This window comes from Meles meles, chromosome 21 (genome assembly GCF_922984935.1).
Source record: "Meles meles chromosome 21, mMelMel3.1 paternal haplotype, whole genome shotgun sequence".
Taxonomy (NCBI): domain Eukaryota; kingdom Metazoa; phylum Chordata; class Mammalia; order Carnivora; family Mustelidae; genus Meles; species Meles meles.
Window position 1 is genome coordinate 13,124,026 of NC_060086.1, and position 16,729 is coordinate 13,140,754.

General features: G+C 54.2%; 1 protein-coding gene across 1 annotated transcript in view; it reads right to left on the minus strand.

Moving 5' to 3' along the window:
* Positions 1–562: 562 nt before the first annotated feature.
* The window catches only part of WIPI2 (WD repeat domain, phosphoinositide interacting 2), a 39,696-nt gene continuing 23,529 nt past the window's right edge, over positions 563–16,729 (minus strand). The window contains exons 4-12 of the mRNA XM_045993597.1: positions 15,538–15,634; positions 15,079–15,176; positions 14,593–14,685; positions 10,944–11,014; positions 8,498–8,605; positions 7,605–7,769; positions 6,476–6,583; positions 5,584–5,714; positions 563–4,664 (exon numbers count right to left, since the gene is read on the minus strand). Of these exons, the coding sequence (XP_045849553.1) occupies positions 4,552–4,664; positions 5,584–5,714; positions 6,476–6,583; positions 7,605–7,769; positions 8,498–8,605; positions 10,944–11,014; positions 14,593–14,685; positions 15,079–15,176; positions 15,538–15,634 (984 nt within the window). The 3' untranslated portion in view covers positions 563–4,551. The remainder of the gene's footprint in view (positions 4,665–5,583; positions 5,715–6,475; positions 6,584–7,604; positions 7,770–8,497; positions 8,606–10,943; positions 11,015–14,592; positions 14,686–15,078; positions 15,177–15,537; positions 15,635–16,729) is intronic.

Genomic DNA, 16,729 nt, shown 5'->3' on the forward strand with positions numbered 1-16,729 from the left:
CAAATGCCCTCTGTAAAAAACAGGAACCAAAATGAGCCCATGGCAAGACAGAAGGAGCCTTGTGTGTTTCCCTGAAAAACTGACTGGTGTGTCCGTGTCCTTGAGCGAGTGGCCGGTGGGGGTGGGACACAGCAGGGAGGCCATCCCCGGGGGCTTCAGGGGCTCACCTGCTGGGGGCACTGCGGGCTCTTCAGAAGCAGAGCACTAACCAGCCCTGTTGGAGCCTTTGATGTAAAAGGAGCAAGTCCTCCTGCCTGGAGGGAGAAGCGTGGCGCAGCCATGCCCCGCTCAGAAGGACACGTTTCTAACAGAAGCCACCGAACTAGCCCTCCCCCAAGTCACAGCTGAGCCCAGGTGGGAACGTGCACAGAGCTCCTCCCGGGGCCTCCCCCATCACCGGCAGGCTGTCACTTCCAACGGCCTCCACGCGGGACAGCCCTCACCTGGCTGAGCCGACCCACCCCGCTTGAGACACAGCGTCCCGAGGACAACCTGTCAGGGGAGGCCCAGAATGCTGGTAGAAAGAACCGGCTCATCTCGTTCACAAAGGACAGAAATCAACTCTGGATGAAAACCTTTATGAGATTTCAGTCAGACTGCGGGATTCTGCTGTTTTGCCATAATATTCTAGGTAAGGATTACAGTGCGTTTAAATGTGGTAACAAAAGACATGTACAGCCCGGGAGAGGGGAACGAAGCAACCAGGGGAGGAAAAGGACACCACAGGTTTCACAGTCTTAACGCAGTTGTAAAATGCAAACGGCAAGGGCTTCCCAGTCTGATTGGGTCTGGAATGTTACCAGTGAGCACATTTACTCATAGTACATGCGCGTGTGCACACATGGGCAAACACACGCGTGAGCACACACGCACACACACACTGCCGCCTCCCCCGACCCCATACACACAGGCAGCATGTACAATAGGCTCGCCTGAGAAGGAAATGTGAGAAGGAACAGATTTAAATTACAAGTCAGTAAAGAATGAATCAATATGGAGAAAACGTATCAAAACAGCCCCTTTAAATTCTGAGCTTTGAAAAGATTTAATTTTTCCACATGAAAGACTTTCCTGGTCTGATACCAGCGAAGGAAAAAAGGGGCCGCCAATTTTTTGTGTGTTTCACAAAATCCACAGGGTGAAAAGCTACAGAATGGGCCACGGGGGTTAGGGCGTGGGTGGGAACTGGGGTATGCATCAGTGAGCTCTGCGCGGCAATGAACTATGGTGACATATTTTCAGTAAGAAATCAGTTGTTCACAAAAGAGAATTCTATAGAAAGCACTCCCCCTCCCCAACAGAACACCAGTGGCTTGAATGCGCAGTCTTCTTACATCTCTGACACCGGGCGCAGGACCCAAACCCCAAGTTCTCGACCTGCCCATCTTAAGAATTAAGTACACTTGTAAAGTAACATTATTTGGATTTCCAGCTGTGTTAGCTACAGTGTCGCAAAGATATCTTAAATGAGAAGTCCTATCATTCCCTGCATGCGAAAGTGGGACCTCCGGACATTTAGGATGGGGGACACATAGACCGACTCAGCACGGCTGGCGCAGAGCAGGGAGGCCATTACCAAGGCCATGACCAAGGCCACCACGGACAGCAGTGTCGAGCCAGGAACACTGTTCCCGCCACCGACTGCGTTTCCCTTTGTGAGTCTGTGACCTGAGGATGCCTAGTGTTTTCTGTATATGATCCCGTCTTCTCTTCTGCTCCCTAAATGGATCCGTGAGGGGGCAAAGCCTGGGAACTCCGTGGTTCTTGGTGGCCAGGAGGTGGACCGGCCACTGGTGGAGGGGGCTCGCTCTGGGGCGACCGCAGACCCGCAGTGCTCTGCCTGCACGTCTCCCCACACCCCTGCCCAAGATCCACACAGAGGCCCTCTTAGGGGCCCTGGAAGCTGGGAGCGGGAAAGGCAGGGACGAAAGGGAGCCACGTGACCTCAACTGTGCCGCGTACGTTGTTATTTTCCCACCAGCTTAGTACTCCAGAGACAAGAACTGAGAACCACCATTGGCTCTGCTCTGTAAGACCCGTTTCTGTCCCGGGGTTTGCGGGTGCCTGTAGCCTGCAAGGCAAGGATCGTCCTGTGGTCCTGCACAGGAGACCTGGGCTCCCAGGGGGCCCACGAAGGCCACGGCAACAGGAAGGTGCTAGAATTGGGGGCTGCAGGCAGTTTTCAGCTCTGGCTTCAGTCCACCCATGGCTTCCACGGCTTTAGAAAACATGAAGGGTTTTGTCCCAATCCCCAAGGGTCAATGAAGGGAAGCGTCTAGTTTTGTTTCCTATCCTGATTCCTTCAGGAGCTTGGAATGCTCTGATGTAATAGAAAGTTAACCCTGGGGTACAGTGAGCAACCGAGGGCCACGTCGGGTTCCACCGGGTGACTTTTCGTCTCAGGAGCCACACGAATGGGCATCTCGGCAGCTTCTTCGGGTTCCCTCCTTTCCTGTGTCCCTGCCCGCGTCTTAGGCTCGAAGCACCTGGCCAGTCCTGCATCACAAGCCGCTCAGGTCACCTGTTCTAAGCGCCCATCCTGCCATTGAGGAGATGGTGGCTGACAGGCAAGGGAGTCCCTAGGCTCCCAGGACAGACATGGCCATGTCCTCTGCCAGGAGAAACCACAGAGCCGACCTGACTCCCCACACTTTGCCGTGAGTGTGGAAGCCGGTGAGCAGACGCCAAGGTGGACAGTATTTAACACACACAGGAAAGGCAATTCTCTCTTTGGTAACGAGGAGGCCCCAGCTCTGGGCCCCCTTGCCCACCATGCGCACCTTTGATGCCGATTTTCGCAAGAACACTCACCCCGGCCACATGGGCCCCTGAGGACACGGAGTCCAGCGCCTTGCTCCAGAGGGGACAGAGAGAGGGCCTCCCAGGCCTGACACAGTGGGTCTGCACCCATGAGTCCTCGGGTGAGGAGGACCCCTGCTCAGGGCTCAGCCGACGCTGAGACGGAGGTCACAGCTCATCGGAGGTGCAGGCAGGCGCCGCTGAGGGAAGCTCATCTCTGACTAGCACAACGCCTCTGGCGGCTGCCGTAACCAGCGCTTCTAGAAACTTCTACCGCAGTCAGGATGCCCTCTGCACAGAGGCTTCCACCTAAGCTGACCGCTGGACACGCAGCCCCAGAAGTGTGGACTGACCTCGAGGTCGGGCACACGGAGTGGGCCGGCCGTGCCACTGACTGCCCTTCCCCTTCTCCAGGCCACACGATGGCCTCAACCAACACAACCCAGAGTTCTGGCCCCGTCTGCTCAGAAGCCCTACAAAGGGAGAAAGGAGAGCAGATCCAGTATTTTTTTGTTTTTCACCCCCGTCCCTAACTGTCGCCATTCCAAAGAATCTACCGTGATTTTTTACAGCATTAATTCCACTTGAATTGCCTCAAAGCTTGGACTGCTAGATGCCTTGTTTGGATTGCAGAGTTCGAGGTATCTGTGCTGTGTAACTCTAAAAAGTAAAGGGGAGCTGGGCTAACACCAAAACCCGTGGCCACAATCTTGCGACACTCTGAACAATTCTGTAAGGTGAAAATAGAAAAGGCACGTATCACCCCATAAAGCAGATGCTTAGAGCCAACTCCTGCTCTCACCGTGTTTCTGTCTCTAGTATTTCTAACACAGGTGAGAAGAGCCCCTGGCAGACAGCGGGGCTCAAGGTCAGAGGGCAGTTTGGGTGCCCCCCACACTGTGATTCTGTGCTCCAGGGGTACAGGGAATGGCTACAAAATTCCCTAAAGACGAGCAACCTCCCCCACCCCCAATTTCTCACCAGGAAGATTAAAGACCAGGTCATTTAGTTACACCAGTGAGACCACTTTCCTTCGCTCTGGCCTTCCGAGGTTCTCTTTCCACTGCACGTGCTGTCCGAGAGGAAGACTTTGAATACCAGAAAGAATGCCTCTCCTCCAGCACCCACATGGAAAATAAGGCCAGAAAGAAGATAAAAGTCCGGCAAGCAAGAAATCCCAGAATAATCCAATTTGGAAAGAATTTAATAACAAAATAAAATGGGGAAAAGGGCCCAGGAGGGACTGTGGGGAGAGAGGACTCCTCCACACAGCGGACGCCCTCCCGGCCTGGCAAGCCTGGAGAGGGCTCTTGGACCCGCCCGAGCAGAACCCGCCTCGACACCCAGAACCGCTCTGCACAATGCCATCTCGTCCTCACGTTATGCAGGTTTTAGAAGCCGAGCAACTGCAGGCGTCAAAAAGTGGCTTCTAGTTCTCCCACGCCGGCTTGGCACATTAATGCATGCAAAGCAAGGTTTCAGGGCTTCACCAAACAGTTAATTTTGGCAAAAAGAGAAAACAAACAAAAAGCTAAGATTCCTAAGCAGGATTAAAAGCCACTGAATTGAAAACGATGTATTTCTCAACAGTATGGAATGAGACTACAGCTACGATCGTTTTTTTTTTTTTTTTTTTCTTTTTAAGTCTCTGCCATCCTCTCCCCAACTCAGGTCAAAGTTCATAGCAGCATAACAAAGTCCTCCGTCAAGCCAGTGTTCTCTGCTTCGGGGGTCAGATTTTACAGGTCAAGTTCAGTCCGTCCGAAGAATCATAGGAGGGTGCTCACTGTCCTCCTCCAGCCGCAGAGCGCTGGCCTCCTCCTCCAGACACGCGCCGCCCACTGCTCCCAGCTCATCTGTGTAGGCTGCAGAGAGACAGTGGCCATGCTCAGGGGCTGGGAGGCGGGGAGGCGGGGAGGCAGGGAGGCAGAGAAGCTGAGTGGCGGGGAGGTGGGGAGGTGGGGGGAGGCGGGGAGATGGGGAGGCAGGGCCTGGCAGCTGCAGGCTACAAAGCACATCAAGACTGAACTATGGTCCCTCTCTGACTACAAGCTTTCTGCAGCCTTGGGCAGCTCAAGATGAAGTCCTTTATTTTCCAAAATTTGTAAATGTCAAAAGGATGGCTGCACAGTAAATAGGGGCTTCCCAACAGGCCACAAGTTTCCCTCAGTGAACAGAGAGAATGGGGACTGTTCTCAAACTGGTGATGCCCCACGCTCGACACAAGACGTTCGGTGACGTTCAGCGCTTCACCTGACGGGAAGGGCCACCTCATCTCAGAGTCACCGGTGAGTGAGCACAGTCTCCCGTGTAAGAAAACCTACAGGATCGCTCATGTGCAGTCAAGCTGACTAGGGGGGAGGGAGAGATGGCTGCACGGCCCATCCGTCCGTCTGCTCGCCAGCCGCCCAGTTCCCGCAGCAGGAGGGGCCCCGAATGCCGGCCTACAGCACCGTCCTCCCAGGACCCGAGCGCTGAGGGGCATCCCACGTGGGCTTACTGAAGACTTAGAGTGGTATTTTAGCTGAGCGGCAGCAACCCAAGGACAATTCTGTGTACCCAAAGCAGCCTGAGTTGTCGTGACTATTTCTTCTTCGAAAGTGGACACAGAGGATTCAGCCTGAAATCCCCAGCTGACAAGAGCTCGCCTCTGAGCCCACCTGTCCCCTGCCCACAGGGGAAGCGGCGGGCAGGCAGCGCAGCTCAGGGGAAGCGCGCCAAGCACAGACCGCAGCGGGAGGGCCTGGCACCATGCACCTTCCAGGCTTGCGTCACGGCCCTTACCAGGTCTGGTCGGAGACGAAGGCACGTGAGCACCTGTGGCGGCCGCTGTGCTGTAGGTCTGGGTCACTAAGGGGCAGTCGTGAGAGGCTGAGTCTAAGATCTCATTCGTTGTCTCCATGCTGCCATCCAACCTGGAGGAAGCAGAGAGTTCAGAACACTGAGGCGGCTTGGGGGTCCTGACCTTGACCTTGCCGCCTTGGGGCCCGCGGGGGCAGATGTGCCGCAGCAGAGGCCAGAGGCTGCTCGGGGTGGACACGCAAGCGTGCTGCTTGCCCTGCGCTCAGTCAGCTCCTTCCCCGCGTGTCTTCACGTGGAGCTGGCACCAGAATTTGTCCACGGGAAGTCGGATGAAAAAGTTACAGCCACTGAGATAATCTCGCAGTTTTAAGACTGAAGATCATAAACAACTTACTACTAAAAAACAAGCCCACTTTCTCCCCCGTTACAGTTACAGTACCGTAGTGTCATTTTTTGAGAATTTCTGGATAGTTTTAAAAAAGCAAAAGCAGTGCTCGCTTCGGCAGCACATATACTAAAAAAGCAAAAGCAAAAGCAGAGTGCACTACTTCCCAACGAACAGACACGAATGCCTTCTTTTCAGAGAGGACACCTGCAGGTCGCAGGGAGACAGCCCGCGCTCCCGGACGTGCGCCGCACTGGGGAGGACACCAAGAGCATTGCCCCTTTCTCTCAACATGCCCAGTTCCTGCTGTAGTCCGCCTCACCCCGCACCAGCCACCTGTCCACTCTCTGCCCAGACGGCGAACGGGACGCCGGCAGAGAGGCGTGGGAGCGCGGAGAAGTGAGGCCTCCCAGCCCAGGCCAGCTCCATGGGGACGCATCCCTTCGCGCCCCTGGCTTCCGCGGGAACGGCCGGCACGGGCCCACTTACTTGTGCTGTTTCATCAGGGTGCACTCGCCGCCCTCCTGCGGGTCCAGGTTGTACATGTACAAGTACCCGTCGGATGCCCCCACCAGTAGCCGGGGGATCTTCTGAATTCTAGCGAGAAGAAAAGGAGCCCATGTTCCAGGACCATGACTGCAGCCAACGCTATTCCTATGCCGGCAGCCCTGCCTTCAGCACACCTGGGGAGGAAGCCCCTCACCCCTGCCCCACAGGAGCACAGGTGGGTGCCATGCGCTCCACAGATCATCTGCTCGGGACAAAGATCACACCCGCCGTGCTGCCTGAGGCCACAGCATCGAAGCCGAGAGGGCACTTTGTGCACCTAAACACTGAAGCCCACGGGAGAACAGGTGCAGACAAGGTCAGTCTCATGGCTTCTCTACTTGCTAACGGTGAGTATTTTCATAAGCTTTTTCACCTGAGTTATCAGCTGCACAAAAACGAAGTAAAATGACATTTATAAGATTCGCGGAATCAGAGGGGCGCCTGGGTGGCTCAGCGGGTTAAAGCCTCTGCCTTCAGCTCAGGTCATGATCCCGGGGTCCTGGGATCGAGCCCCGTATCGGGCTCTCTGCTCGGCTGGGAGCCTGCTTCCTCCTCTCTCTCTCTCTCTGCCTACTTGTAATCTCTATCTGTCAAATAAATAAATCTTTAAAAAAAAAAAAAAAGATTCGCGGAATCAGAGACGTGCCATCCCAGGATTTTCAAGACCATACTTCCCTGCACGGCTCTGCTCCGAGAGGCTCACGAGACGCCACGTACGATCCGTGTGCCCCAGAGCGACACAGACAGGGCCCCCCAGGGGTGAACTGCACCCTCCTACAGTTTCCACTCGCGGTGTTTCTTCATTACCAGTACAAACATCCCAACCGTCGGAGGAAGACTTTTTGGATCAGAACACCGCAGACAAACCGCTGGCGTCTGGTAACAGGGAAGCGGCACCTACGTGCTCCCTCCACTGCCGCTTCGAACCAAGTTCCTGGCCCAGGCGAAACCTAGCCCGGCCCCAGGGCCGCCAGCGTGGCGGGGGGGGGGGGGGGGGGGGGTCTGCGACCAGGCTCCCGACTGGACAGACAGCAGCGAACGGGAGAGCGGCAACCCTGAGCCTACTCACGTGGCCAGCGAGCAGATGTTCTTGTGGCCGCAGAAAGGCAGGCGGACTGTGGCAAAGGCTCTGCCCTGGTTGAACATCTCTGTCACCTGGGAGGGCAGATAGCTGGTGGAGGCCATGAAAACCTTCCCGAAGTAGCCGGTCCAGGTGGTGGGCTCCTCCTGAGGCCTGGGAAGGGGGAACCATCGTCAGACATGGAGCGACTCATGGGAGCCAGGCCTGAAAGCTGAGGATTTCCCCATCCCTCAGGAAAAAGGGGTGCAGAGAAGGACAATGTCTTGAAAGCCTGGGAGCACTACGGGCCTGTCTTCTGAGAAGGTCACAGACCCGTAGACGATCCCCCCCGCCCCCCAGCACTTTGCAGCAAATGCGAGGATGTACGGGGCCAAATTCACGATCCGCCCCCTGCCCCACATCCTTTTAACACGAAGTCTCCAAAAACCTGATAAGCAAAATCTCAAATTATTTTCCCAGAGCCCGTTTTTGTTGTTGCTCTTCTTGCACATATTTTAAGTCATCTGAAGTGATCACTGGGACAGCACACAGACAATGCTCACCCTAGAGGGTCTTGTGAAAACAGAAACTGCCTGTGAGCAGCTGGAGCCTGCACCTACTCCGCGGGGGTGCCCATACTTAAGTACGTCTGTGGGTTAAGGCGGTGCTAAGAGGCGGATGGGTGCACGGACCCCAGGACGCCCATCGTTACCCTCCCGGCTTCATCTTTCAGGGAAGGCTGTTACTCTGCCGAGCCCGGACCTGGTGACACTTACTGGAGAGCTCCGGGGCCTTACTGGCAAAAATGACTGAAGGCAGGGTAGTGTCTGTTCCGGGGCTCCCATCCAGGCAGGGGAGAAGGGCCTGGTGTTTTGTACAACAAACGGGTCTTTGCAACTCACTTTTCTTTCACAGTCTCGAGTTTGAAGATGTGCACAGTCTCAGTGTTGCTGGACGCAGAGAGGAACATGCTGTCCATGCTGAAGGCCAGGGAGAAGATGCTCACACACCTGGGGGCGAGCGGAAGGGGCCGGGGTTACGCCATCGCCCACAGCCCCTGGTGCCCGCGATCCACAACCTCTCTCCGGGGACTTTAAAAAGTCAGAGAAGTTCCCAGAATAGGACACTTGAGTCTACTAGTATCTTTCTTACTCCTCTCCAGAACTCTTCCCTTTTTTTTTTTCCTAAAAGATTTTGAGAGAGTGAGAGAGAACACGAAAAGGGGAGAGGGGCAGAGGGAGAGGGAGAAGCAGGCTCAATCCCAGGACCCTGGGATCACGACCAGAGCTGAAGGCAGACACTCAATAGACTGAGCCACCCAGGCGCCCCTCCAGACATCTTTTCAAAAATTTTTCTGAAGAAAAGAAAATGTTTTAAAGTTAAAACCAAGTTAAGAGCAATTCTTTGGTATTTTCTTAGCCCATTTTCTTTGACATTCCAAACAACAAAGGGTATTGGGGCTTCACGAAACCATTTCCAGCTGTATTAGGCTGGATTTACAGCACTAAGGTTAGCAAAAGAAAAGCCAGTAATTTAAATTACAGCAACTCTTAACGTGCAAGAAAGCAAACTGACAACCTTGATAATATTTAAAAATAAAATAGAACTTTCAACATGCTAAGACTGTACAGTTGATCCGAAAAATCACTGTAAAAATGCCAAAGCCTCCACTAAGTGCCCTTCCTTGCAGCTGGACAAGGACAGGGCACGTTTTGCCCTGAGGCCTTGGCCAAAGCCCGGGGGATGAATCAGGGATGGCTCAGCGAGGCGTGAGTGCAGACGGGAAAGGTGTGCCAGGGCCGCGCTAGAGGAACGGGCTTATGAGAGGGTCCGGAGGGCCTCCCCAAGGCACAGACACTCGATACAGACGTCAAGGGCTCAGGAGTTGGCCCCGTCGCAGGTGTGACACCAGCCCAGGAGACCCCATAGGGACAGATCGCTCCTCCGAGGAACCACTGTTCCATGTGGTCGGAGCTGGGAGCGACCGGAAGAGAGCCAGAAAAGCAGGCTGTGGGAGGCCAGGCTTAGAGAGCAGGGCCGACGGGTGTGCTGTTAGCTCTACTGGCGGGAGGCGCCCTGAAGGCTCCACATGGGCTGTGCTCTGACGAACAGACCAAATGGGCCAACAGCAGAGACCGAGGGGCACGAGAAGTCACACAGTGGGGATCCAAACCAGGCGGGCAGGGGTGCCGGGGAGACGGGGGTTGGTGGGACCGGCCTGCGGCGCCAACACCCCACCAGCTAGCTGCAAGCAAGAAAGGGGCTAGTGCAAGCCCCTCTGAGCCACTCTGGCTCAGGTACTGCACTGAAGACCGTGCCAGTGTCTCCCAAGGTAAGGCCTCTGAGCGACGATGGACAGATAGACAGGAGCACACTCTGGCTGGTGGCTGAAGGGCCAGCACCAGGAAACAGCTCAGGAAAGCAGTCTGGGACCCACAGACAGGGGAGGGGTCACCGGCACATGGACAACATGGCGTGGGAGCTGGGGGGGCTGCACAGGACAGGATGAGAGCGGCTCTGGGGCAGAGGCGAGATATGGGGAAAGGAAACAGGGCAGGAGCAGCCAAAGAAGACCAATCTAGAATGGTGTGGTTTAAGGAAAACAAGCGAAAAGAGGAAAGAAATCCAGGAGGCCGTGATGGGGAAGGGCTGGGGCACGGGAGACAGAATCCTAAAACATGCGCGTGCCGTCTGTGGGAAGGACCCACAGATGAAAGACAGAAGTGAAACTGTGAGGTCCTGGGAGGGGGCGGTTCTAGAACACTTCCTGGCCCAGTTTCCGCCCTGAGGCCCTGAGCTGGGTGTTCTCAGCTGCCCCTTTGGAATGAGGACCAAAGCCCCCAAGCCAGTCCTGTGGCAGAGGCTCCAGGCCTCAGCAGGACAGACGATCCTTCCTCCCAAGCAGGCATCAGGGAAGGGAGGTGTGTAGACAGACAGGGAAGTAAGTGGTGATGGGGTGGAGGGGGAGCGGGGTACAGGTTTTTGGGGGTAGAGAAGCAGGACAGGCGCAGGCTGACCAGGTCAGGAAGTCACTGGCCTGCTACCTCGGAGCGGGCAGAGGGAGCCATGTGGTCCCATATGCCACTCCTTCCTCATTGCCGGGCTGTCCGGCCATCGCCCTCTATTCAGTGGGATCACAGACAAAGGAAAACCACTTTGCTTTATAAAAACGTCCCTCTGCCTCTTGGGAGGGCTCCAAAGCCTCCGCGGACCGTCTGGCAGGGCTGAAAGCACTTCCGCAGTCAAGTGCGGTGCCCAGCGCGGCTTGAAGTCCCCACGTGACCCAGAGAAAAACAACTGTGGTCCAAACTCAGCACCAGATCAACGACGAAGACTCACATATCTTACCTCTTCACTCCTCTCCGGAACTCAAAAAGTTTTTGTCCCTCTGGAATGGAGAACACCCGAATCACAGTCCCCTGTGACAGGTGGAAAAGAAAAGAAAGAAGGATTTTAGCCAAGGAGAGCCAGCCCGTGTCTCCTTCCCACGAGACTCTGAAGGACAGACGACGGCAGCGTCTGTCTCAGCGGCGCTCCTTCCTGTGGATGTGGCCGCCGTGACTCACTGCTTCTCCCCAACACCAACAGCCTGGCCGTCACACGTGCGCCAGCCCCAGTCCTAAGGCCCGTGACATCTCGCCTCTCACGCACTGAGCCCCGAAGCACGTGCCGCACGTCGGGGGCACCACCTAACCCAGCTGAGTCTGAGAGGTTCGCAGCCCCCGACATCCATCCTAGTACTTCAGGCTGAGTTACTGACCAGGGTGGGGGGTCCACTTCCCCACGCGCAGGCGAGGCACCCGCGAGATGCCGGCACCCTCAGAGCCCACCTCCCCCAAAGTGACAGGACTTGGGACACCTGGGACAGTAAGTCAAGAGAGCCAAGAAAGTGAACACAAATGGGGCTTTCAACACTGAAATGTTAGAAGAATACTAGCAAGCTACAATACTAGCGTAAGAAAGAGACTCCTAGAACAAAACAGAAAACCTGAAAACAGGCAGTATTTCAAAGTCTCGGGGCTGGAAGAACTATTCAGTGTGTCACCTGACACCACGCATCTTGGAAGGTTCAAACTGTTCAGTATTTAAACTGTTAATAACATCTGACCTGTTTATACATAGTAAAAATAAACAAACTATAAACAATCTAATTACAGAACACCAGAAACAGTTTCCTTCTTTCTTTTTTTAAAAGACTTTTATTTATTTATTTGACAGACAGAGATCACAAGCAGGCAGAGAGGCAGGCAGAGAGAGAGGAGGAAGCAGGCTCCCCGCTGAGCAGAGAGCCCCATGTGGGGCTTGATCCCAGGACCCTGAGATCATGACCTGAGGCTAAGGCTGAGGTTCAGCCCGCTGAGCCACCCAGGCGCCCCTCCTTTTCTTTAAAATATTATCTAAAAGGGGCACTTGGGTGGCTTAGTCTGTTAAGTGTTCAACCCTTGATTTTGGCTCCCGTCATGGTCTCGGGGTCATGGGATGGAGTCCTGAGTCAAGCTCTGTGCTCAGCAAGAGGACCACCCCTGCCCCGTGCCCCTCACCTGCCTGAGGGCACACAGACGCTCTCTCTTTCACTCTCTAAGATAAATCTTTAAAATAAAATGTTTTTTTAAAGACCATGATTCTCTTTGGATAAAAGAATACCAAATGAGGGGCGCCTGGGTGGCTTAGTGGGTTAAAGCCTCTGCTTTCGGCTCAAGTCATGATCTCAGGGTCCTGGAATCAAGCCCCACATCGGGCTCTCTGCTCAGCAGGGAGCCTGCTTACCCACAGCCCCCCTCTCTCTGCCTGCTTGTGGTCTCTCTCTGTCAAATAAAATAATTAAATTTATTTAATAAATAAATTAATAAATAAACAAATTAAGTAAATAATAAAGTCTGCTTCCCCCCGCCCGCCTGCCTCTCTGCCTACTTGTGATCTCTGTCAAATAGATAAAATCTTAAAAAAAAAAAAAGAATACCAAATGAGTTTGTAATTTTTGAGAATTAGAGGGATAAAATAGCACAATCACATACAAAAATAACCACAGTTAAGGTTTGATCCTTTGTGGTCTCAAGTTTCTTTTTTTTATATTTTATTTATTTGACAGAGAGAGAGAGATCACAAGTAGGCAAAGAGGCAGGCAGAGAGAGGAGGAAGCTGGCTCCCCGCCGAGCAGAGAGCCCAATTCAGGGCTCGATCCCAAGACCCTGAGATCATGCCCTGAGCCGAGGGCAGAGGCTTAACCCACTGAACCACCCAGGTGTCCCTGGTCTGAACTTTCTGATTTAGAGGTTTTTTTTTGTTTGTTTTTGTTTTTAACTGGCATACCTAGTGCGTAAGACTAATTAACCAAGGGCTGCTGGCCCCAGCCAGCCGGTGCCCTCCCCCACCGCCCACGCCCCCACCCTGCCTGCACTTCTGAAAGTAGGATTAGGCACACATCTAGGCACAGCCCTGGCACCCAGCACCCAGAAGGTTGGGGAAGGACAGTGGGGGATTAAAAGGAAATCAAAAGATTGCTCTTCCTAGCCCAGGAAAAAAAAACTGTTCTATTCTTAATGGCCTCAAGATCCCAAAAGTGCTTTAGGGAGCTTCCAGGACCTAACAAACACAAGGGAGATGAGATTATTAACCAAGGGGGCCACTTCAGTAGGAATGGACAAGGTGACAGTGTCAATGGCCCGCGGTGTTTAAAAGCAAAGCCAGGGTTGGAGCCCAGGTCTCTGTGGCTGCCCAACCTGGTGACTCTGAGCAAATTATTTAAAGTCTCTGAGCCCCTGATATGAAACAAACAAGTGTTGACGTTGTTGAGGGGACGGAATGCGGTCATGAAGATAAAGGATTCCCAAGGACTGAGTGATCCACAGATGATCTTACAAAAATTGTGTGTGAGCGTCAATTTTGGAGACCCACGCAGGAAAGTTCGAGTGAGCTGACTTTTCTTGGCTCTTACTTGGTTGGCTGGGCTGAGCAGAGAGGCAATGGGAGAGATGCTACTTTCAGTTTTTTGTGAGAAAGCATCATAGCACAACTAGGCAGCTGGAAAGCCGGGACTGGTGCTCGGAAGGGAAGAACAAGCCAGAACGAAGGAAATTGTCAAGAGCCAGGCCAGAGATGAAACTATCGAGATGAGAGGACCAGCAAAGGAACAAGAGTAGCAGCCTCGTGAGCAAGAGAGGAGGGCTCTTTGCTGTCATGGAAGCTAGAGGGAAGGCCAGAGTCACTCTGTCCTGTGTGGAAAGAACTTCAAAAAGACCACATCCTTTTAATCCAGAAAGTCTGCCCACTGGACTCTTCCTTTTTGGGGGGAGGCAGGCAAAGGAGGAGAGAGAATCTTAAGCAGGCTCCTTGCGCAGTGTGGAGCCCAACATGGAGCTTCATCTCACAATGCTGAGATCATGATCTGAGCCAAAATCAAGAGTCAGAGGCTTAACTGACTGAGCCACCGAGATGCCCACTCACAGCAATCTCTTAAGTCAATAAAGATGCACAAAAAAGATTCATATGTAAGAATCATCTATATTCTTAATTAGTTATGTTCCAAATGTTATTATCTTATTGCAATCTAAATGATAGGAAAACCAGAATGGTCCCCAAAGGGCAACATTCCAGTAAACAAGGACTGAATACGGTACAGCCACTGAAGCGTTTTCCAACTTAGAGAAATCTAGCATTATGCAGAGTGAAAGAGAACGGTGAATTAATAACAGAAGGAGGAAAGGAAGCACACAGAAGCGTGTTCAGCCCCGCCAGGCCCAGCACGCGCTCGTGGCCCCGGGAAGCTCGCCGTGGGTACTGCTGACGTGCGCTTGCCTCCTGCGCCCGACTCCGCAGCTCCTGCCCTGACCACGGGCACTCCGACAGCGGGGAGCGCATCCCAAGCGGGTTGTTACGTGTGCTGCTCTGGGAGCCGGTCGGCACAGAAACCCGTTTGCTACCTGGACTGTGTACGTGCAGAGTGAGACAGGGAGCCGAACCCCCGAGCCAGTTTCCTACCGGGCCACAGCAGACGCACCTTCTCCGAGGCAGTGGCAAGCTTGGTTCCAGTGGAGTCAAACGCCAGCGCTGCCAAAGGACTGTCGTGAGCCGGGATCATGTTCGCTGCTCTCTGAAAGGTAAAACCAACGTGACGCAGCTGCCACGCAGCGAGACAGGTCCTCAGGCTGAAGGGCCTAGTGGTTGTGGCTAAAACCCCAACCCATTCAACAAGAAAACCACAGGCTCTGGAATCACGGGGTGGGGCGGGGGAGGCCTGAGGAAACGCTGCTCTTTGGGGCTCTTTCCACTCCCCCAAACAGGCACACAGCTGGGGGCTCTGCGCCGTGGGAGCACGGGCAGAAATCTGCAGGCAGAGGCGCCCAGCCCTGCGCCACCACCGGGAATGCGGCAGTGAAACCCGCCTTGCCCACCCAAGGAAAAGTGGACGCTAATGACGCCCCGGTGCTGGGGGCAGAGAGCAGGGCCGCTGGCGAGAGGGACCCTGGTACAGAAGGGGCCTTACCAAGTTCATGGTGTCGAAGACTTGCACCTCTCCGATGGTGGCACTGCCTGGGTACGCCAAGTAGCCATTGTCATTGTGTATGGACAGCGCGCACAGGCCTGCGGGACACACGGAACCAAACACAGTCAGGCCCAGGGGGTCCTGCTGAGCTGCTACCCGCAGGTCAGCCCCGATCAGAAGCGTGTGTCTCCAGGCCCGGCCGCAGCAGCCCCCAACCACCTCCCCCGGGGGCAGACTGAAGGCCACGGTGGGACCTCGTGAGCAGCCCCCGAACTGGAAGCTGATGAAAGCAATGATTTCTGTGGTCGCCAGACCAGTGGCAGAAGGCCGGCAGCTTGCTTGGTTTAAGATCAATACTTTCAAAAGCTATCTACCCAGGTGGGACCTACAAGGAGAAAACAGCTCATCTTTGAAAGGTACGATCAGAAAAGCAAGACGATCTCGCCCCACTGAGCTTACCTGCAGGGTTGGGGGGCGTCTCCCTGATTGTGTGCAGGACCTTCATGTCCCGAATGCTGTGTATATAGAGAGACTCCTCCAGACACACTATCAGCCTCTAGGAAGAGATAAGAATGGAACAGCAAACATCAAGGGCCAATTTGATCTTTGCTCACTCCCTTACTGAACCGGCTCCTGGCCAGAGACAAGCCCAGTTCCCTCCAGAACAGCACGCAGAACCAGCCATGACCACCATGACCAGGTGGCCTTCCTGGAGCTCATGTCCACAGCCAGTTGCGCCTGCCCCCGTGACCACTTCCGCCAACCGCACCAGGACCTCAACCCGTGTGACTCACTGCACGTCTGCAGAAACTGTCCAGCTGCAGCTGAGAAAGGCACCATCCACGTTTTCAGTTTGTCTGCCCGGCTCATCCCTCCCCCCGTGAAAATCAGAGCAAGTGCCTAGGACAGTCTGGTAAGGGTCAGCTGCTTTCGGAAACCCATGCTGAACGGAGTCTGCCAAGACCGAAGTAAAAGCCTGGGGATTTCTAAAGTCTCAGAACTCACTACCCACAGGTTCGAAGTCCACAACAACACCACACAGAGCAGGGATGTGCTTGCGGTCCGTGCACCCAGCGGACGGTTACGACAGCTGGTGCGTGAGCATACATGCGTATGTTCTACGTTTAAGGAATGTTCGCCTTGTCATTTCCCACTGTAACCACGTCCTCCGGTTCGCAGATCAATGCGGGCAGGCCTCTGCCACAACCATCTAGCTGGTGGGCATGCTGTGGACGCCCTCCCTTCGGGGTGACGTGTGAGCCACGCTGGGCCACTTTGTTAGCTTTCCGCGCGTGGGGTATGTGACTGTCACAGAAAAGCCGGAGGATCTCAGGGGCCGTGTTCCATTTGGTGGGGAAGCAAAAGCCACAAGATATTGTTGTGAACTGAACTCGAGTGCCAGACAGTGAGTCCGTGCTCTGCGCCAGATGTTTTGTGAGTCTGGGGAAGATAACAAAAGGAGTAAGTCCTTCATCTTAAAAGTAAAGGGAAAGAAGTAAAAAGTAAAGGGAAAGAAGTTGGGAAAAAGATGCCAGCAGACTGTTTTAAAGTAACACGTACAAAAACTGAAGAAGGTGAGTAAACCATGGCACAGGCCTACAGACAAGCGCGCGGTGTGCGGAGAAACGCTATGGCTTGTGTCTCGACGGAT